The 22,520-nt window shown below is 50.7% G+C and overlaps 1 protein-coding gene across 5 annotated transcripts in view; it reads left to right on the top strand.

Moving 5' to 3' along the window:
- Nucleotides 1-980: 980 nt before the first annotated feature.
- Nucleotides 981-22,520, top strand: part of EIPR1 (EARP complex and GARP complex interacting protein 1) — an 88,499-nt gene continuing 66,959 nt past the window's right edge. For 3 of the 5 annotated variants that reach the window (XM_027113873.1, XM_027113874.1, XM_027113875.1), the window contains exons 1-3: nt 981-1,152; nt 4,364-4,447; nt 13,308-13,440. In XM_027113873.1, coding sequence (XP_026969674.1) covers nt 1,111-1,152; nt 4,364-4,447; nt 13,308-13,440 — 259 coding nt within the window. In that variant the 5' untranslated portion in view covers nt 981-1,110. The remainder of the gene's footprint in view (nt 1,153-4,363; nt 4,448-13,307; nt 13,441-22,520) is intronic. The other 2 variants (XM_027113877.1, XM_027113876.1) reach the window with 2 other exon arrangements.

The raw sequence follows: 22,520 nt of genomic DNA on the forward strand, positions 1-22,520 counted from the left end.
CATTTGCATTTCCCTGACGATCAGCGATATCAAACATCTTTTCATATACCTATTCCAGACCTCGTTATTTGAAACAAAGATTAAGGGAAGAGGGAAAAGTTAAATGGTCACACAGATGGAGGAGAGGTGCATGGTCCTGGAAACCTATGGGACCCAGGTTAGTGAAGGAGGTTCAGCTATGGGGATTTTGGGGCTCCATGCAATGTCATTCCTGTCTGCCAAAGGCATTGCCTAATGTCAAGGCAGGCACTTTGGGAGTACTGCCTGAGCGGGGCAACCTCTCCAGCATGACAGTCCTTGGAGATCCAGTGACCCCAGGATCTTCCCACCAGGCTCCCTACAGAGGCAAATGCTGCCAAACAATGCCAGTGGTTCGATACCAGGCATCACCCCAGCCCTGGCAGTGCGATCCCTTGGCCACGCCACACACACCGCCTGGCACCTGCAGATATGAACTAGCCCGGTCCCTGACTTTAAGGATCCTGGGCCCGGCCTACCTAAGTCTGACAGGCCAGACACATACCCTAGCCCCCCAACTTAACCCCTCTGTGCCCTCAACTGTCACTGAAATTTGCAGCGGCCCATCTGTAAAATGTAAGAATGATGCCTTAGCCGTAAGGCTGGAGCGAAGAACTTAACGACAGTGCCTACAAAGCATGCGTCCCGGCGCCCAGCCGTCCAACGACAGCGTCACAGCCTCAGGGAAGCCATTCCCTCTGGGCCGATGGAGCAGGGAGAGGCCCCAGCTGCAGACCGCCGGGCGGCCGTAACTGCGAGCCGGGCCGGGCCGGCTTCGCTCCGCCCCCGCCTCCCTACGGGAGTCCCCAGGCCGGTTGTCCCCTCGCGGTCCCACTCTCCGGGGCCTGGGAGCTGAGAGCCCGGATGGGAGCCAAGTGGGCATGCGCACAAGCCCGGCGCTGCCGCCATTGGCCGCCGGCGAGGAGCGCATTGATGACTCATCAGGAAACACCGGAAGTGAGCCCTACGGGAGCCGGGGTGGGCCAGAAAGCGTTCCGGTTTGGCGCTGCCGGGGCTGGAGGGAATGAATGGACGCTGAGGTGGGGCGCACCCGCTCCGGGGACCGGCCTTAGGCGAGTGAGCCGCCGCAGCATGGAGGACGACGCGCCGGTGATCTACGGCCTGGAGTTCCAGGTGGGTGACAGGAGGGCCCAGCGACGTCGGTGCAGCCGAGGTCACTGGGGATTCGGGGGGCCAGAGGCCCTGGTCATCCAGGACGGGCCGGGGGCCTGCGTGACACACGGGGGGCGCAGCGGTTCTGCCCGCGACCCCCCGGCTTGGGAGCCCCCGCCGCCTCCCCTCAGCCCCGGGCGTTCCTTGTGGCCTAAGTTTCACCACTCACTTCGGTGTATTTGCCTGTGTACCTTTCCTCCAGCATTGGCGTTCCTGGAAGCATGCACTCTATTTTTTTCTTTTTTATGTTAAAAGAAGTAGCTGATTTTTGCACTTGTTTACTTTACACAGCTCTGTGGGCCATGGCTTTCTTGAATTTGAAGAACCATTACTACAGTAAACATAAAAGAACCGAAAGTTGTAGTGGAGGTTTGGTTGTCAGTGATGTTTAAATCACTGTGGAGAACAGTTTACATAGAAGATGGGAATCTGATTATTGACCATTGACTGAAGGTAATGAGGCTTGGAGGGTAAAATGAGGCACCACTGTGCAAATAAGAGGCAGAAGACCGGCACAGAGGGGCCGTTAAAATGAGAAAATGCCAAGCACATCCGTGTTTCTGCAACGTTTTGACTTGTGTTCATGATTTTAGCTCTTTTTCTTTTTGTGTATTTAAAATTTTTAAAACAAGTAATTCTTACGAGTTGTTTAAGCAGTCAGTGGCTGAAAATCTGATTAAAAATCAGCCAGCCCTAAGCACTCCCTTTCCATCTTATCTGAGTTCTTGAGAACAACCACTTTCAACATTTTAAAAAGCGTTTCTTCTAGTCTTTACCTTCTTGCTTTTATCTCTCGATATAACCTGGCGACTGGATGGCATGGCACGTGAGGATTTGTGGCTTTTTCTACGCTCTCCTGTCTTCCTTCAGACTCCCAATATAGTTAATTACAATCTTTTGCCAAATCTATACTCAGGTTTCTCGTTTTTCTAATTACGTTGTTGACTGCTGGTTCAAGTAGGGTTCCATGACTTGTTTAGCCAGCTTTTCAGGATTTTTGCGCAGAAAAAATTTGAATTTTAAGTCGAGTACCTTACCTTATCTTTGTGTGCGTGTCCTGGATTGCCTGGTTAGTGCTGTCCTTACTAGCTGTGCACCCGGTGCCGGTTTCTCCTCCCAGAGTTTCCCCTTCCTTGTCCTGCATCCCTTTGAGCCAAGTGCCCAAGTTCTTGTGTTTCTATAACCATAACCTAGATGGTCTAGGGTGTGCTGTTCCTTTCACACTTGCTCCACAAGATGATGACTGGAAATCTGTTTACACTATAAAGACAAGTAATATATCAAATCTTGGGTGAGTTTTAGGACCCTTTTTCTTAAAGGGTGGAAGATTATTTTAAAGGACGTATAGGAACTGTGATCAAATAGCCAGTGGATCTGCTGCTTCCAACCCAATGCACGAAGACACTGCATTTTAACAGTGCCAAATTGAAGCACAAAGCCGTCTTGTAGTTTCATTCTGTAGATTTGTTGTGTCTTCAGATATTGCATACATTACTCGTTGGGGTTTCTGTCTTTGCGTCCTTCCAGCATTGGGTCTGGTTTTCAGTTCCTCCAGCTGTGTCGACTCAGGTTCAGTTGTCTGGGGTTGTCTTGCCTTCCCTCTCTAGTCTTTTCTCGCTTGTGAAGAGGTGATTGCTCCATTGAGTTCTGTAGGTGAGTGTCCGTGTGTATAATCACGGGCTCTGGCTCTTCTGTGGCAGCATCCGCCTAATGCTTGCATCTTCTGACGCCTTTTCCCGTTGTCTCCTCCCCTCCCCCTCCCCCTCCCTCCTCGCGGTGCCCTTGCAGGGCTCCCGTGCTGGCCCCTAGATCATGTCCAGGGCTGAGCCCTTGCGCGCAGCAGCTTGCGGTAGGCTCTGTAGGTGGAGGTGGGCCAGGCCCACGCCCGGGCCGACAGGAGTTCTTGCAGCTCAGGGCTTTGTTGAGTAAACCCTTTAGCTGGCATTTACCCCGAGGCCACGGCGTCTGGCAGAGTCCAGCTTCCCACTCCGTCCCACGGAGCCCCAGGCTGCTCCTGAGGAGATGCCGTTCAGTCCCCAGCCCTGCTCTTGTTCTTGCCCCAGCGTGTGCAGGGCACCTGTTTCTGCCACCCCTTCCGGGCGGTTCCTGGTGTTGTCCCCGCCTGTGTCTGGGGTGTCGCGGCCAGCGTCCTCTGCGGCGTCTTCTCTCAGCTGGGGCCTTGGCCGCCTCGGAGGCTTTGTTCTCAGGCGCGTTTGGATTACAGATGTTTCCACATTTCACTGAAGACAGAGTTTGTGTTTGTGCTCTTCATTTTCCTTCCTGCTTTTGTATGATTTCCCAGAGTCTGAGAAGAGAGGAGAGAAGCCTTCGCCACTGTTTGAAAAGTGAGCTCCAGACTTGGCTGGGCGAGGTGTCTGGGGCAGGCGGCGGGCGGGCACAGGAGCGCCAGCGGGCTCAGGTCACCTGAGATCCACTCAAGGGCTGAGGTGACTTGGAGCTCCAGGCTGAGCAGGTTCCTCTCACGCTAGTTCGCCCTCGCGCCTGGCCTGTGACCCGGGCTGGGGAGGATCCCACCCCAAAGCCTCGCGCTCTGCGGGCCCCTCCTCCCCTGAGGATCCTGCACTCTGCTCGCCCAGCTCTGGGAGCCTGTAAGACGCTCTCCTCAGCATCACCGCTTAGCCGCCTGTTCCAAATTGATGAGGGCCTCCAGGTGAAAGTGGGTAGGAGATCAGCCCTCCTCTAACTTCTCTCCTTACCTGGAGCTTGCATTTCCTGACTGGCAGCTTTCTGAAGCCTTGAAACAAACTCAAGCTTTTTGGTTTAGTTTCTCCAGCTGGCTCTGCAGGAGACTTGCCCTAAACCACCTGTTCTGCCATCACTGGGAGCCATTTTCTGCTCTGTTATTGAAGAATAATTTGTTCAACCAATCAATTACTGTTGAAAATAAATAATGGTTTTGTTAAAGAACACAACTTATATTTTTATTGCTTAATTTTTGTGCCCACTTACAGTTGTTTCCAGATATACTTTGGAAGTGGAATTGTGTCACAAAGTGTACAAGAGTTGAGGGCTCTTCGTGCATGGTTCTAAATTGCCTTGCAGGTGCTCTGTACCAGTTGCTACTCCATCAGCAGTAGAAGAGGCAACTGCCTTTCTAATCTGTTAGATCCCACCTTCATACATGTGTGTGCATTTTCCTTCCCTCCTGCAGGCACGTGCTCTCACACCTCAAACGGCAGAAACAGATGCCATTCGGTTTCTGGTTGGGACGCAGTCTCTAAAATATGATAATCAGGTAACTATTTTTGACAAATGTATACATGTTAATTACTAAGCCTGTTCTTGGTTTTATAACCATTTCATTCTTGATTTTTCAAGCAACATTTGAGAAAATTAATGCCACACAAACAAAATAAAACTTTCATTGGGATTTACATAGCCAACTGTATGTGATGATTGAATTAAATAATTTAAACTTATTCTGTGTAGCATTATTGCCGTAGTTTCGTGTTTTGGTTTTGTGCGTATATAGGTTTCACCGTGTAAGTGGTTGAGAAGCAACCCAGGGTACGAGGTCAGCATCACCCCTTTGACCCCAGCCAGTGGTCGACTGCTCTGATGGCTCACAGCACTCTCTCTAGCTGGGCCTGGACGAGGCCGTAATCCCACTGCAACATAGAGTTCCAGGCTGTCGCTGCCAGTTGGTCCAGGGAGATATACAGGGTGTGACCTATGTGCTGTCCTGGCCACTATAGTGGATAGGCTGTTGGATACAAGATTGAGGTTCAGTCCACGGCTTGACACAAAAAGTATGACCTTGAGCGAACGGATTAACCTTGCTGGACTTCGTCTTCCTCATCCTCAAATAGAGGTAGGGTTGTCTGCAGGTGCCGTGGATGTTGCGGAGTTGTGCACTGCCGTTGATCTTGGGGAAACGCACATCAGGCGGTGTCACGTGGTGCAGCCCGCATCCAGTTACTGTTGTCAGCGGGGGGCAATGGTGTTAAAATCGCTGTCCAAGAGTATTCAGTGCCACATGGGGTGTGGTGAAATCCTCACTCTCCCATGTTGATGAGGGACTTTATGTTGGCATCGTCATTATGGCAGCTAATTTGATGGTATACATCTAGAGCTTCATAAATAAATGTTCATATTATTTAACACGTAATTCTTATACTCAAAACATCGAAAAAGCTTTATATACAAGGGATAATATCGTATTGGTGCATAGAATGGTGAAAGCACGAGAAGCGATCACATCGTGCAGGTAGTAGGTGGGATCCTATGGCATTCCCGTACTCGATGGCAGAGTCACATGACTAGCCTGGCTGAGCCTGGCCGCTGTCGGCTGTGTGCTCCCTCACTGCACGCATGAAAAGCTGAGTCTCCTCAGAAGCGTTACAACCTAAAAATTCTTAGGTGATTCTGTGAAATGTTCAGATTGTATATACTGTGCGATCACTATTGTGTAAAAAAAAAAAAAAGTAGATTGTTTTGCAATATATACAAATATCGAATCATTCCATTGCACACCTGAAACTGATATAATGTTATATCAATTATACCTCTATAAAAAAAGTAGATAAAGTACAAAATTGAATCTCAGCATAGAATAAAGACTAGAAATAGGTCAAAAGGGCTCGAAATTTGAGCCATAGTTATCTTCAGGGAATGTGAATGTGATGTAAGTTGTTTCTTTATAATTTCCAGTTTTCTGAATATGTGTGTGTGTTACTTTCCTCCTGGAAAATGTCAGATGGGAATGATTTATTTATAAAGATAGTTAGCAGTGGCTGTCTCACAGGGCAAGAGGAAACCCGGTGACGGCACCGTGCAGCCTGGGGGTGCTGGTTGGCGGAGAGAGGGGAAGGCTAACCAGGTGACAGCACAGGGAGCTGGTGACAGGAGGCACAGCTGTTTCCTCTGGGGATGGATGGGTGGAGTTTGTGATGGGGGAGGTGTTAGAGGCCTGGGGACAGAGCCAGGTGGACGACTAACTGCCTTTTTCTCATCTACTTGTGTTTCAATTCCACCCAGCTCCGGGCCTGTACCATTGACCTTCTTGGTAGAACATCAGTTTTTATTTTTATTTTTTTTGGCTGCGCTGCACGGCTTTCAGGATGTTAGTTCCCCAACCAAGGATTGAACCCACGTCCTCAGTGGTGAACGCTCAGAGTCCTAACCACTGGACCACCAGGGGATTCCTGAACATCAGCTTTTAAACTTCTTAAGAAAAGAAAGAAATTGTTATTATTATTTAATGAGGGATGCTTATACATTTTTTCTAGAAAATATTAAAAGCTGACAGAAACAAATGAATTAAGAACAAAACGAGGTAGTGTAAGGCATTAATAAGTTACATTGTACCTGGTTTTATCAGGCAAAATTGTATACCATTTGGTTATGATACTAAGAAAGGATCGGCCCCAAATGACGTAAAGTGCTTTAATCTTCCTGAAATCTTTTTTGAAGCAAGATAATCTCGGGGGTGGGCCCAAGCATCTGCATTGCTAACCAGTGTCAGGGAGCACCTCTTATGTGGCCCTGTCATAATGGATCGTAATTATCTAAGCCAGGGGGGACATCAGCCTCCTGACAAACGTAGTTTACAGCTCCATATGCCTGTTTATCAAATGTACTCTCTGCGGGAACAGTCCTGGCTTTTAGAATATGGGCTGTCGGTCCGTGGGCCTAGTGAAAGAAACATTATCATCTTAGGTGAGAGACTTTGATTCTTCTTAAAAATCAGTCTTAGAAATCCAACTTTCCAATGGTAAGGTCCAGAAAAGTTCGGTAGTTAATGGTAGTTAATGGTAACAAGTGCGTAACTCTTGGTAACCTCAGCCTTACTCCAGTGTGTAAGGCTCCTTGAGTGCTAGATGCAGAACCACTGTGTGCTCTGCCGGCTCTTTCCTTTCAAAGTCCTCATTAAGGGCTTCCCTGGTGGCGCAGTGGTTGAGAGTCCGCCTGCCGATGCAGGGGACACGGGTTTGCGCCCCGGTCCGGGAAGATCCCACATGCCACAGAGCGGCTGGGCCCGTGAGCCATGGCCGCTGAGCCAGCGCGTCCGGAGCCTGTGCTCTGCAACGGGAGAGGCCGCAACAGTGAGAGGCCGGCGTACCGGAAAAAAAAAAAAAAAAAGTCCTCATTAAGCTGCTGATTCAGGATTGTAGCCTCTGGCTTCAGTTATTTTTTTCTGGCCACAGTTGAATTAAAGGGTGGAGGCTGAGGTTTATAACTTTCTCTTTACACTCTTCACCTGTGGTGGTCTTTTGGCTGTGAATCCAGACGATAGGAATGAAAGAGTGTTTCTGACCTGCTGGTGTTTCTTTTCTGTTTCCGGGAAAGGTACGTGGCCTTGTTGGGACAGTCATTCATTCACTCACTCACTCATTCATTCATTTGCTCAGCAATGCTTACTTAGTGTGGTGACAGGACTCTGATTCCTCTCACTGTGTTAGGTGTGAGACTCACAGAAGGAACAGATACATTTGTGCCCTGAGTTCAGCTTCCAGTGATGCAGTGACATAGATGTGCAGATAACTGCAGTGACACTGAGGAGAGAGGTCCAGGCGGAGTGGCACGTGGCCGGAAGGACACCAGTTTCTTCCTGGTGGCATCAGAGCCAGCATCACAGAGAAGGGGGTGTCTGAGCTGAGGCCTTCAGGCTGTGATGAGTTGTGTCACTTGCTGGTGGGCCTGTGTTTTCATAGTACTTTGGCTCATCCCCGGGGAGGGAGCCCAGGGGGAAGGGAGAGGCGAGAGGGAGCAGGGGGGCCAGGCCGCGTGCATGGACACCTGTGCCGCCGGAAACAGTCCTCACGCCCGGCGTGCATGTTTCATCTCAGACATGCATGCCTGTTCTGCTCACGCCACACGTGTGTTCCTCTCACACCTGACAGTGCTTCCCCTCACATATAGTATGTTTCCTCCCACATGTGAGACACAGGTCTTCTCGCATGTGATGTGCATGGTTCCCTACATGTGTGCCACATGCTTCCTCCCTCGTGTGACACGTGTTTCCAGAGGCACCTGCCCCCGGGAGAGGATGCCCTGCGGTGGGGGGAGCATAGCATCCCTATTTCCTTCTGTCTCCAGAGGAAGTCCGGTTGTCCCTCTGGTTTCTGACAGTGTTACTGTTATCACACGATTACCACCTGCGTTTTAAAATGATGAGGGCCTTCTGGCTGACTGCCCCTGTCTCCTTTCCCCTGTCTCCGGCTTGCTTCCCTGCAGTGAGGGTGGACAGGGGCTTCCCCTCTGTGTCCTCTCCCGTCAGCGGTGTCGTGTGGGTCCCTGTCTGGCAGTGCTGTGTGCTGTGTGTCTGTCATTCCCCTCCTTGGGACGTACTCCCAGCCGCCTCCAGCCATGAGTTGGTGAGAGAGAAAGATAATGATGGGGGTCCTGGCCTGTGAGCCATGGGGGACTGAGGGCCAGACAGGGAGTGCAGGCAGGTGGTGTCCACTGCGCCCTCAGTGGACAGGGTGGGTGCTATTGGCCCCATTTCCAAACGGAGGGGTCGGCTCTAGCAGCCACGCGGTTTCTCCCTGGGGCCCTGCTGAAACGCGGCAGGATGACCACCAAGCCACCGGCTCCCTCTCCCCGCGTCCTCCTCACTTGCACGCGCCGTGAACTGTGAAGCTCGGCTGGGCGAGGGCGCGTCCTGGACACTTGCTGTGGCGCCCCCACGGCTGATGCCCCTGTGGGAGGAGGTGCCGCCCCTGCCCCGAAGCACCTGCAGTGCCAGCTGTGACAGTGACGGGGCATCACGTGACCTCAGCCCAGCTCTGAAACCCCGCCCTCTGGAGCTCCGCCCTGCCTGGGGAAGGAGGGGTGGCTGGTAGGGTTTCTGTCCCCCTCCCCAGCTTTGCCTCGGGCCATCAGCTCCTCCCTGGCAACTGTTAATCCCTAGAAAGCGCCCCTCACCTGAATCAGTGCTACTGAATTCAGCCCGGCTGTTCTCGTGAAAATTTGAGGAGCTGTCACAGTTGCTGGCCTTTCTTTGTCTGATGAGCTGCTTTATTTTCTGTGCCTTTAATTTTGCGCTGCCTGTGTTTGCAGCAGGACGGGCACTTCTGGAGTCCTGGTCTCCCCTGAGCTCTCCTTTGTGAGAAGGTGGGCCCTCCTGGGAGGCTGTGCTCCTCTGGTCCAGCGGGAAGCTCTGGCAGAGCCCAGGGGCAGGGCTTTCGCATTGCAGGGGTTGGGTTGCTTCTGCACCCTGCTTTCCCTGCAGAATCTCTCTGCATGTTGCTTCTCCCCTATTTGTCGCGTAGATGGTGAGCGCCAGGGTGACAGAGAGGACCACTGTGGCCGGCCTTCTCTCAGCAGTCACTGAGAAGGCCGACATCCCCAAGGGGCTGGCAACGCAGCGGCCTTCTTTCCCCATGGCTCTTTTCCTTTGTAATCTTTTTTTTTTTTTAACGTGTCAGCTCGATTGTTCTGTATTTGTATTTTGACCGAGGACAGCTTTGCTCCTGTGCCCTCTCTGCCTGCAGGTCCTGTATTTGGCCACCCTCAGAATCACTGGAGGCGTTTGTTAGAAATTCAGGTTCCCAGCCCCACTCCAGACTGAGCCTCCATTTCTCCCCCGTCCCCCTCCCGTCCCCCTCCCCCCCCCCCCCCCCCCCCCCCCCCCCCCCGCCCCCCCCCCCCCCCCCCATCTCCCCCCCTCCCCCTGACCCCCGCCCCATCCTTCCCCCTCCTTTAATGACTACAGGAATTTATGCTCCTGTTAAGGAAGCATCAGGAAGAGCTGGGTTTCTGGTGAGGCTGGATCCAGGGCAATTTCTGGAAGCGAGAAGGGAGGATCCTTAACTTTCCCCTGGAGGCGAGCTTTCGCTTTTTCCTTTCCAATTTTACAACACTTTTTTTTTTGTTTTTGAATTTTTAAGAGTTTACCTTAAGTTCAATAAGAAAAGAAGCACACAGAGGGCAGCGGCCTGGAGTCACGTGCTCCAGTGATGGGTACTGTGGACAGGGACAGCTTTCTCTGAACCCTGATTCTGCGGGAAGATGAGGGGGCTTGATTAAGATCATCTTTACAGGCTTCCTAATAAGTTTTATAACTCTGGCTCCTAAATTTTTATAGTGTCATCTGTGCCCTTAGCCCTGCACTGGTAAGTCCAACTTTAAAATTTTAATAATGGTAATACAAAAGATATGACCTTGAGCTTCATTACAAGCTGTTGGAAGCATTTTCCAAGCTCAGCAATTGCGTAAAGAATTTAAAGTAACACTTACACACTACCCAGACAACCACACATCTTCCCCACCCTCTGAGCCAACACTAAATGTTCTGTCTTTTGTGCCCCCATAATCTTTTGCACTCACCTTAATCATAGTGTTTTCTCCACTGTAGTACTTGTTTTTGTAATTGGCCTGTAACTGCATATGTTTATGCAACAGAACATTGCTGTGTACGTTGTGTGAGCTGGGCAGAGGGTGGTGCCCTGAGGACAGGCAGTTAAGTTACCGTCTCTTTCTTCCGAATCAGGAGCTGCCTGCTACTCTTGCTGCCCTGCTGCAGTGCAAAGCCCAGTGTCGGGGAGGGTGGGGTATCCCGTGCCCCGACGGTGTGGAGGCTCTTAGCACAGGCTCTGGAATCCCATTTCTAACCGAATGAACCGTGATACTCCAGCTCTGTAAACCTTGGTTTCTTCCCCTGTAGTCGTGGCTAATAATGATAGGTTATCATATTATCACAGGGCTCTTTTTAGGATTAAAGGAACCAGTGTGTGTAAAATAGCTCGATGCCTGTCGCATTTTGCATATTAGTCATTATTCTTTTGATCCCTACTTGTTTGTGGTGATGATGTCCTACCGTTCTCTCCGAGCGTACCTGGATTACAACATCTCATGAAGATGTAGCCTTTGGACCCGTCCATGAGCCTGCTGTAGGTGAGGACATGGAAGAATGCTAGGACTCCCAAGCTTAATGATGAAGGTTAAGGGCCATAGTATCAGACTATCAGGTTAGGAGAGGTGGACCTGTTGGGGGGGGTCTTGGACTCCTCCCAACGCCCAGCCGTCTAGGGCAGAGGCTGACTTGTGTGTGCCTGAGCGGGTAAGAAACGAGCCCAGAGGAAGACCAGCTGGGATCACATACTAGAGCCTGTTTGGACCCCGCGTGCTTCTGGTCTTCACAAGAAGGAATAGCCTTCCCCAGACGGAGCAGGTCCTCCAGAGGAGCGCAAAGTGTGGGCACAGAGGTCAGAGGTCCGGTGGAAGGACGGCTCCCAGCCAGGAGCTGCAGGTGTGCAGGGGGGCTGTGCGCTCACCTGGCACCTGGGTCCACAGAGCCAGCAGAGGAGGAGCCAGAGCTCTTGTGCTCCCCCGGGTGTTGGTCCCGATGTTTCAGGGTACTGCAGAGGGAGAGCTCTGGGGAGAGGAAGAATTGTACATTTAAGTGCCTCATTTTTAAGTGTTCATGGATTTTCTGATAAGGAGGAAACGTCAAATACTTAAGAAAAAAATTTCCTGTTCACCCTAACAACACAAAAATTCTGCCTGATTTTGTGTATTGCCTTTTAGTCTGTGTTCACATATAACTTTTAGAATGTAGAAGCTGTCCACCAGGAGTATTTCCAAACCCACTGTGAAAACTACATTGGGCTATGAGTCCTGGGAGAAACTGACTGAAAGTAGTTTTAAAGATAAAAACAACAGTCATGGTTTTTAATCTCCCTCCCCCAGAGAAGGGCGGGAGCCAGTGTGTGTGCCCCCCCACTCCGAGATCAGCCCTGCACGACCCCTTGGTCCCAGCAATCCCAGGAGCTTTGTCCCTTCTCCTGCATTGTATTCTCCGGGACACTGAGGCTTGGGGTCACACAGACTGTAAGTGGGAACGGCGGGATTTGAATTCTACTTTGAGTCCAGAGCGACCCCTTAAGGTACCGGGGGTTGTTTTCACATGAGGACACTGTACAAAGGAAGCAGCCGAGAAGAGAGAGGCCCTGAGCAAGTGCAGAGTGGAGATGCTTCGGGTGTCATGGAAACAGTTTTTAAAATATCATTTAATGTTTGACTGCAAAGTAGTGCATATTCATCATGAGAAATGTTAAAAATGAAAACAAACCACAAAGAAGTAAAGGAAAAGCCACTATAATCCCACCACCCAAAGGTAACCAGTTGCTTTCTGGTTCTCTCATTCAGATGTGCTTGCTTTTTAACAGAAAGCGTGTGGTGCGTGTGTGCGGTTCTCTTACTGGTTCTTTTCCCCTTGGATATATGTTACGGACCCTCTTCCCTGAGACTAAATAGTTTTTATAGTAGAATGGATGGCTTCATAGTATTATATTACAGTCAAGTACTACAGTTTATTTGAACAATTCCCTGTTGCCAGACATTTAGGTGGCTTCTAATTTTTCATTATGACAGTCAGTGCCACAGTGAACATTCTTGGATATAAATCTTTGTGCAGATTCATGATTACAAGTGTAAATTTATTTTTAAAATGTTTAATTTTATTTTTTCCAGTGACTTGACTGTTGATAAGAGAGTGAACGTGGACATCATTTCCATTCCTCTAAAAATTATCCAGAAAAGCATGGTGATAGCACATGTAACTTTTCGTTTAGTGGCTAAAATGTCATGTCGTTATAATCAATGTTATATGATCAGAAGCATTGACAGCTGTTGGCTTTGTTTTTAAAAAGAGGTTTAAGATGTGCTAACACGCAGTGCTTTCTCACCACTTCCTGCCTCATTTCTTTCCGACGTGAGTTAAATTGTGCCCACTACAGAGTGGGCAGAGCAGGGCTAAGACTGGGCCTCATCAGGCAGCAGTGCCCTGCCCTGTTCTCCTCCCACAGCTGTGCAGCAGGTCTGGGACACTCTTGGCTTGGTGGCACCATCCTGGAAGACTCTGGCCCTGGCACCAGCCATGGCCTAACCAAGCGAGGCGGGGACGCAGCTTTTGGTGTCTTGTCTCTTTAGGAGTTGATGTGGCAGGGGGCAGGGTTCTGTAGCTGCAAATCGTAACAATACTTTGTGGGGATTTCACACTTGTCTTAAGTGTATACTGTTAGTGTAGTAAGAATAACTGTTAAGTAAAGATGTGAAAGATGCATTTGATTATTATTCCTGTAGTCACTGTGTTCATGAAGTCATGTGGAAACTGTGTGAGGTTCTGACATTCTCTTTCCTTGTGTTTATAGATCCACATCATAGACTTTGATGATGAGAATAACATTATAAATAAAAATGTGCTCCTCCATCAAGCGGGTGAGATCTGGCACATTAGTGCCAGCCCTGCAGACAAGGGAGTGCTGGCCACCTGCTACAACAAGAGTGAGTATCCCTAGGGGTCTGTGTGCGCCCACTGTTGGGTCGGCCCGTGATGCATAAGATGTTCCAGTCAGGGAAGTGCTGCGTTCACAGAGAAGTTGTGATACTGTGGGTAAATGTAGATTATACTAAGCGGTTATTGTGATCCAAAGCCTAAGAACTGAAGCTGGAATCATGGCTGTTCCAGGAGCGTTGACCCCGGGGAGTGGGAGTGATGTGCCCGAGGGTCTCCACGGGTGGATGTAGCTGCCCTCGTCCTTAATTAACTGCACCCTCAGGAGGGCAGCTGGACTTGCATCTTTCTCATCACCTATCAGTACGTGTGATAGCAGGACCAGTGAATCACAGCTTCTCGGTGCACACGCGTGCTGTATGGTCACGATCCTTCATAGGCTTCTGCCCAGCCTACCGTCTGCCTTCCCGTCTCTGGGACGTTTTAGCGTTTGTGTCAGTCCAAAGTCTATGGTGCTAAACTGGCCACACGACTTCCTTAATTGTTGTTACTCTGTCGTTGTCAGTAACTAGCATTCAGATTCTGGCTTTGGGAGGAAAGGAGAAAGGAAGCACAGAGATGTGGGCTTCCACACAGAGCGTCTAGAAACTGTTTGCTCTTGAGGAATCTTGGAATTGATTTTTCTTATAAATAGCAGTGTTTAAATTATGTCTGTTTATTGCAACATGCAACCCCCCCCGCAAGTCAGTAGAAGTCTGTACTGTGATAGATGCACGCATGCGTGTGCACGTGTGCACACAAACACACACACTCTGGAATAAATATCACAGTGGCCTTGTAAATAACTACAGAGAATTGGAATAACTCACAACTTACGTTTATAAATGCAGGTGAGAAAACCTCCCTCCACACCTTTTTTTCCTCCTGCTGAGGAGGGAGGGTGAGTAAAGCAGCATTAAATCCTCTTGCACAGCCCAAGTAGGTACTACTTGCAGGCAGAAAACTTCTTGCAGAGTTCTGTTCTCTGTCTTGAAAAATGATAGTGAATTTGCTGTAGGTTAAAGTAAACTAGACATTCAAACTCCTTTTCCAAGCAAGCCACACACCCATCTATCCTAGCTTATGTCTCTGTCATTGGAGGAGCAAGTGACAGATGTAGCTTGTTCCAGATTATCGATAGGGATCTATAACTGCTGTCAATCAGACTTTAGCCATCACCTGGATTTTTGTGAAAATATGTTCTCAGAGTCCAGGTGCTGGCAGGGAAGCTGTATTAGTAGTAAACTCTTTTAGAACTTATTCTACGTGGATGAAGATTAAAAAAAAACACTGTAGCTTTTCTTTCTGATAATTTTACAAGAAAATGCATCACCGTGGAAGCAGAACGAGGGCACGTGGGTGGGTGAGGCTGGCTCCGTGGGGCCGTGCGGCCCAGGGCCGCGGTGAGTGTGCACGGCACCGAGCAGATGGTTGGGCGGACGTGGGACGTGGCCCCTTTTGGAAGCTCACTCACACAGTTGTGTGTAATCACTGCTCAGAAAACAGTTACGGATGGAATCGGCTGATTTAAACTGAATTGAAGGACTGGTCTCTGGGATTTCACAAGATGTGGTGAGTTTCTTTGGAATGAGGGTGCCGAGATGTCCGAGCAGATGAGCAGGAGACCCAGGCCCAGATGCCACGGATGCTGAGTTAATCTCAGTGTTTGCGCCCTAAGTGGGGAGAGCGCCGGAGACCAGGAGGCGAATGTGACCCCTCCGTGCGAACCTCTCTGTAGCTCACGTGTAGTTAGTGAGGCCCAAGGCCATGGGACTGCACAATCGCTGCACTGTCCAGTGATTTCTGCCAGATCATCCCCAGTTATTTTCCAGCATTTCCCCGTCAAGGTGGAGGTGGGACAGCGGTGAGGAGAGGTGACCCCACCAGAGATGGGCAGTGGGCCCTGCTTCCCAGCCCTCCATCCTGGCCGCCCTGTCTGGCGATTTCGCCTGTAAAATGGGTGCAGTTCGACCCATGCCTTTATTTGGAAGCAAGGAGCGAGGAGGGCTCAGGCTGGGTGTGTGAGGGTTTGGGGGGCCCCGGCAGCCCAGGTCTTCACGGGCGCCCGGCCTGGTCCTGCTGAGTTTCTCTGGGAGCGGTGGTGGCCCCGGCCTGGCACAGCCCGCAGGGTCCCTCAGGAGCACCTCAGCCCTGATGCCCCTCCAGCCGTCCCACCACCACGGGAGCTCCTGAGTTTGGGGCACAGAACCTTCAGGGGTAGGCGCTGGGGTGCTCGAGGCCACAGGATCAACGTGCTGTCTCTATCGAGCGTACCGAAACCGTCATTTATAGCCTCCAGTGGGTGTCGTGGTTCTGAGGGGAATGCAGACTCGCCTGCATCTCATGACCACCCGAGACGTGCGGGGACCTTTCGGACAGCACCCCGATCCCTTTAGGCAGATGCGGGCAGGTCTGCAGGTTTCCGTGCAGGATGGACCCTCTGCCTGGCTTAGGCGTGGCCCGGGGAGGATGAGGCGGGGCCTTTGTTCTAAGCGGACGGAGGCTCCTAGTGTAGCAGGAAAGACTTGGCAGTGACACGGCCCTTCCCCGGCACCCCTCCGGCAGGCAGCCTCCCAGGTCCTGGCACCGTCTCCTGCCTTCACCTCCTTGGCCAAGTCCAAAGACCCCGGACGGATGGGCTGGTGTTCCTGTCCTTAGACAGCCTCCTCTCACCTCGGCCTCGCCCTCCAGTTGGAGGATCCCCGCCTCTGTCCCCGCCTGACCCGTGGAATGAGCCACGGCGGCGCCCTAGGCCCCAGTGGGGTCCTCTGAGGGGCTGGGTTGGGGCATCGGGGGAGCCCGGCTGGTCCCAGTGCCCTGGCTGGTGCAGTGAGCTGTGTCTTAGGCCTGGCCCTTCATCTCTGGCTCTGTGCCGTGCCCATGTGGGACGGTTCCGACGACGGGAGGGAGGCGCGCCCTCTGATCACTCTGAGAGCTTGTCTGTGGCCTTCAGTGGTGGGGGCTCCTCCTCCTTTTAAACACCGAGCAGAGCCGAGGTATAGCTTCGCCTGCCCGCCAGTTCCTGGGTCCCCAGAAGGAGCCAGAGGCCGTGAGGGCTTCAGTGGTCTTGGTTTTCTGTTTTTGCTTTTGTTTTTTATTGGAGTATAGTTGATTTACAAAGTTGTGTTAGTTTCTGGTGTGCAGCAAAATGCTTCAGTTATCCACATATATCTATCTATCTATTCTTTTTCATATTCTTTCCCATTATGGCTCATTGCAGGGTATGGAATACAGTTCCCTGTGCTATACAGCAGGTCCTTGTTGTTTATCTGTTTTATATATAGTAGTGTGTATATGTTAATCGCGAACTCCTAATTTGTCTCCCCCACACCTTTTCCCCTGTGGTAACCATAAGTTTTTTCCTGTGTCTGTGAGTCTATTTCTGTTTTGTAAATAAGTTCATTTGTATCATATTTTAGATTCCACATGTAAGTAATATCATATGGTATTTGTTTTTCTCTGTCTGACTTACGTCACTTAGTATGATAATCTCTAGGTCCATCCATGTTTCTGCAAATGGCATTATTTCATTCTTTTTTCATGGCTGAGTAGTATTCCATTGTATATATGTGCCACATCTTCTTTACCCATTCATCTGTCAGTGGACACTTAGGTTGCTTCCACATCTTAGGCTGTTGTAAATAGAGCTGCTATGAACATAGGGGTGCGTGTGTCTTTTCGAATTAGAGTTTTGTCCAGATGTGGCCAGGAGTGGGATTGCTGGATCATATGGTTCCTTAGTTTTTTAAGGAACCTCCATTCTGTTCTCCATAGTGGCTGCACCACTTTCCATTCCCACGAACAGTGTAGGAGGGCTCCCTTTTCTCCACACCGTCTCCAGCATTTGTTATTTCAAGACTTTTTGATGATGGCTATTCTGACTGGTGTAAGGTGGTACCTCATTGTAATTTTGATTTGCAGTTTTCTAATAATTAGTGATTTTGAGCATCTCTTCATGTGCCTATTGGCCATCTGAATGTCTTCTTTGGAGAAATATCTATTTAGAACCTCTGCCTGTTTTTGTTTTTTTTTTTCCTGTACTCGGGCCTCTCACTGCTGTGGCCTCTCCAGTTGTGGAGCACAGGCTCCGGACGCGCAGGCTTAGCAGCCACGGCTCACGGGCCCAGCCGCTCCGTGCCATGTGGGATCCTCCCGGACCGGGGCACGAACCCGTGTCCCCTGCATTGGCTGGCAGACTCTCAACCACTGTGCCACCAGGGAAGCCCCTCTGCCCGTTTTTTGATTGGGTTGTTTATTGTTTTGATATTGTATGAGCTTTGTATATTTTGGAAATTAAGCCTTTGTCGGTCTCATTGTTTGCAAATATTTTCTCCCATTCTGTAGGCTGTCATTTTGTTTTGTTTATGGTTTCCTTTGCTGTGTAAAAGCTTATGTTTGATTAGGTCCCATTTGTTTACTTTGCTTTTATTTCTGTTGCCTTGGGAGACTGTAACAGTCTTGGTTTTAATGGATTTTGCCACTTTTGGTTTATAGAGTTGGTTTGGTGAGTGACGACTTGCATTTAAGCTCATGACAGTCATTACAGCAGAACCGTCCCTGCTCCATCAGCAGCCATGAGACTGGCAGTAGCTGCAGTGTGTGTTGCTGGCAGTGGGTGTCAGACACTGTTTAAACACTTGGAGGAGCACCCGCTCATCAAATTCGCATTTTATTGATGAAGAAACTGAGGCATCGGAAGGCTGAGTGACTTTCTCAAGGTCATGCGTCTGGTGGGGTCAGAGTTGGGATTTGAGCGTTGGATTCTGGTTCCGGGCGGTGCCCTTGACTGCCAGACAGCGCCTTTTCAGTCGGAGTTCCACACATGAGAGGGCTGTTTAGAGCCTGCTGATCCATCCTGAGGCCACACCAATGTAGTACAAGTTTCTGGCTTTAGACATTCACTCCCATTTCATATTTTTAAATCATTATTTCTTGGAGTTTCTGTTGTGCTTAAGACATTGCAGTAAGAGCTGAGGGTGGGAAGATGTGAGACTGAGTACCGGGCTCCGAGAGCCACAGCACATCCCACAGGGCAGGTGCAAGACGACACTGATGGCAGCCCGTTCAGTGGGCGCAGCTGGAAAACCACGTCGGGGTCCTGTCCTCGAATGCGTAGTCAGAAGTCTGTGCCGGTCCTGCAGCCAGGGCACCATGGAGGGCAGGGGGAGGGGGCAGGGGAACCATGGCAGATTCAGAGCCCGACCCCGGCCTGGTCCCACCGTGAGCTGCCCTGCGGCCGGTCTTTGGCCATCTCCCATAAGTGAGGGTGGGAGTCACTGCCGGCTCCCCTGTCAATAATTGCCTGTGAGAACAGTTAAGTTTTAAGAGGAATCAGTATCCTTTGGGCTTGTATGATGACTCCCCAAAATACGGCCCAGGGTGACATGGTGGGGCTTTGTTGAGAGGTACGTGAGTGTGGCTTCTGTCCACCACGTCCCTCGGGTGATGTTGGGAGCCCTCCCCGCTCGCGTGTCACCGTTCCCATCCTCCCAGACTCCATGGGTCACCTGAGCAGTGAGGTGCTAAGAGTCCCTCTAGCTGCCCGTCTAGGGGTCTCCGGTAGCAGCAGATCGGAATGCGGTTGTTTCTGTTCACAGCTGCAGTTTCCCATTGATCTCTGCGTCAAATAAGAAAATAGCATTTTTTGAGTTTAAATGGTTACTTTGTGAAAATGAGCAAAGGGAGGAAGTAGGTTTTCCCGGGAAAAGAACGATTTAAGGCCCCTCCTTATGAAACCATAATTCTGAGATAAAATGGTTGAGGTTTTTAAGAAGAATGGTGTCCCCGAGGAGCAGGGAGAGAAACTAGAGTCCACGACACTGTCGCCTGCTCTGCTGAGTAGAGGAGGCCCGGGAAGGACCCTGCCCCACACGCCACCTGGTCTTTCCCCAGCACGCGGGCTGCGTGCCCCCAGCTGACACCGACTTTGTGTTTTCTGTGCAGATGTGGAAAGACTGACGCCTTCTTTCAGGGTGTAGGTGCTCAGCTAGGCAAGGGGAGAGGTAAGTTTCTTATGATCCCAGTGCCAAGGAAGAGTGTGTTGAAAAGAAAGAGGTCAGGACATTCTCCGGGGGGAGCAGTCTCTTTGGGGAGCCCCGAGGAGCCCTGCGCCGGGTCGGCCCCTGGCCCTGCAGACATGGGAGGTCCCGGCAGTGCCAGCTCGCCTTTCCTTCTCACACCAGGCCAGGAAGAATGGGCTTGGAAATGGAAATGGTTTGCACTCCATTTAACGCTTATAGATTTTGTGGGCTCTCGTTTTTTGTGACTAACAAAAATAGACCTGATGGGCCTCTCTTCACTGGGATAGCTGTGCGCTGACCAGTGTCAGATGAAGATGATTTCACTGGGGGGTGGGAGCCCGGTGGGTCTGCGGTTGAATGTGTGCCGTGCGTGCGGGATGCGTGTGCTGCATGAACGTGAGGGTGTGTACTTCGTCACATCCTCTTCGGTCTGGGGTTCAGGTGGATATACTTCACTGGGGTCACTTTGTCTGGTGAGCGATGGGAAACCAGCCACGTGGAATGTTGACCACGGAGGCTGTTGGTTGTGATTTTGGGGTCAAGTTACTGTTTCGTTCCAGTGCTGTTTCCTTCAGGGTATGGATGTGATGAACTCTTTTTTGCCAAAAACTGCGCATGTCGTTGCTGCCTGTTCCCATGAACAGCTTATCTGTTAGTGATGAGTATGAGGTGGCCTGGCAAAGAGAAGCACCCTGTACCCACCTCCGGCTCATGTGCCACTTGCCTTCCCGCGAAGAGGAAGCAAAGCTTCTGGACGGCCTGGACTGCGGGGTGCAGGGGTGAGGTGCAGCCCATCAGAGAGCCTGGCCGGCATCAGGTGTGTGGGGAGTGGGCTCGCCCAGAAGACCGGGCTCGAGGCCCCTGCTTCACGGCTCATGGCGCTTACTGGGAAGCCGTGCACTGACGGTGGCTCTCACCGTCACTGTTACCATTCTGTTTTACCCGTGAGGGAATGTGCTGGTGGCGCTGGCCATGACACCTGCCCTTTAATGCTGAGCCCCCAGGCGCCAGCCCAAGCGTCACGTGAACTATCTGGCTTTCTGCTCTTAGAATTTCTCCCAGTTTATTGTGATATAGTTGACATGCAGCATCGTGTTAGCGTCGGGTGCGCAGTGTAACGATTTGACACCCGTACGGTTAAATGCTCTTGGCGACTTTCAAATATACAACATGGTATGTTAACTATAGTTGCTGTGCCGCACATTGCCTGCCCAGGACCCATTTATCTTGCAACTCGAGGTTTGTACCTTTTGACCCTCTTCACCCAATTCTCCCACCCACACCCCCACCTCTGGCGACCACCCATCTGTTCTCTGTATCTGTGAGCTTGTTCTTCTTTTTTTTTCCAGATCCCACATACATGTGGGATCTTTCTCCATTGGACTCATTTCACTTAGCATGGTGCCCTCCAGGTCCATCCACGGTGTCGCTGATGAGGATGTCCTTTTCACAGCTGAATCATACTCCACTGTGTGTACTCACCACATCTCCTTTGTCCATTCACCCATCGGTGGGTACTTGGGTTGCTTCTGCGTCCTGGCTATTGTGGGTAACTCTGCAGTGAGCATGGGGTGCACCAGCTGTCTAGATTTTAGTTTAATCCTGCTTTATGTGCACTTTCCCAGCGAGGACTTTGTTGCAGTGATTTACAGGCTGGTGGTCCTATTAGCAGTGGAGCCGGGATTTGAATCTGTGCAGCTCGGCTCCGGAGCACCTGACCCGCAGGGCTTCAGGCTTCAAGGATGTTGTTTCTGGGCAAGGATTTCACAAACATTCCTGGTTATAAAGATGTTTTCTTCCTGTTGGTTTTTGTCATAAAGAATAGAGATGTAATGGCCCCCACTTTTGAGTGATGTTTGTAATAGTGTTCAAATATTGGGGTTTAGAGGCCAATGAGGTCACAGATCGTAACACAGGCCCCCGTTATCTCTTTAGAAGTAGATTGTATTTTATAGACCCAGTATTCAGTCGCTCGTCCCAATGTCCCAAACCCACTGCTCTCATTCCTCTAGGCACCGAGTTGTGTGACACGTGCCACATGCCCAGAATCTGTTTTGGCTTCTGAGTTTTGGATAGCAGGTGAGGAGAGTTCTGACTGCTGGGGGTGCATCTGAGCCTTGCTGAATTCATCAGCCTCCTGATTTTGGGTACTGAGGGCTTGGGCAGTGAGAGTTCAGACCACGAGGGCCGCCTGCATTGTTCTCATGCAGTCATCTGATAGAAGTTAGATGGAGTTCCAGAATGGAGGGGAAGTTTCTGATTAGCTTCTTGTTTTGGAATCAGAATCCTGGATTGTTTCTTACACTCCCGACTGACCTCTTTGGATCCCATCTGTATTGTTTCTCTGTCCTCACTGACTTTCTGTAGCACCTGCAAATTTAGTATCATCTGGAAATTTAATTAATGTGCTGTTTACTGCTCCTTCCAGGTCACTAATGAAGATGTTAGATAAGACGTGGTCCCCAGGGCTCCCCACCGGACACCTCCTCACAGCTTCACACTCTGTCCTTTATCAGTGCACTTTGTTTATGGTCCTTTCTCCAGGTTTCAGGCCACGAGGGGGTGCTTAGACAAAGCCTGGTTTGAATTAATTTTTCCAGTAAGACTGTAAAAAACACTGTGCCAGATTCCTCCCTCAACTCCAGATGTGTTGTTGGCTGCGTTCTTCCACGGCCTGGCGGTCTGCTCTGTGCCCTTGGCCCCCGCCCTCTCCCCCTGCCCGGCTCTCCCCGGAGATGCAGGGAAGGGCCCGCCAGCTGCCCGGCTTTGTGAGGCCGGGACCCCGTCTCGAGGTGGTTCCTTCCACGGTGCTGTGCCCTGGCCACTGTCTCCGTCTGCCCTGGTCTCTGCGACAAACCCCACAGACGGTGGTGTGAACAATAGAAATGTATCCGTCACAGCTCTGGGCTGCGGTCTGAGATCCAGGAGTCGAGGGCTGGTTCCTCCGAGGCCCCTCCTCTTGGCTTCTCCCTGGTTTCCCTCTGGGTCTGGCTGTGTCCTGAGCCCCTTTTCTTATGTGGATGCTGGTCCTGTGGGATCCGGGCCCCACCCTAATGACCTTATCTAACCTT

Source organism: Aethalodelphis obliquidens, unplaced genomic scaffold (assembly GCF_003676395.1).
Source record: "Aethalodelphis obliquidens isolate GAN/ISIS:26980383/991018 unplaced genomic scaffold, ASM367639v1 scaffold12, whole genome shotgun sequence".
Classification (NCBI taxonomy): domain Eukaryota; kingdom Metazoa; phylum Chordata; class Mammalia; order Artiodactyla; family Delphinidae; genus Aethalodelphis; species Aethalodelphis obliquidens.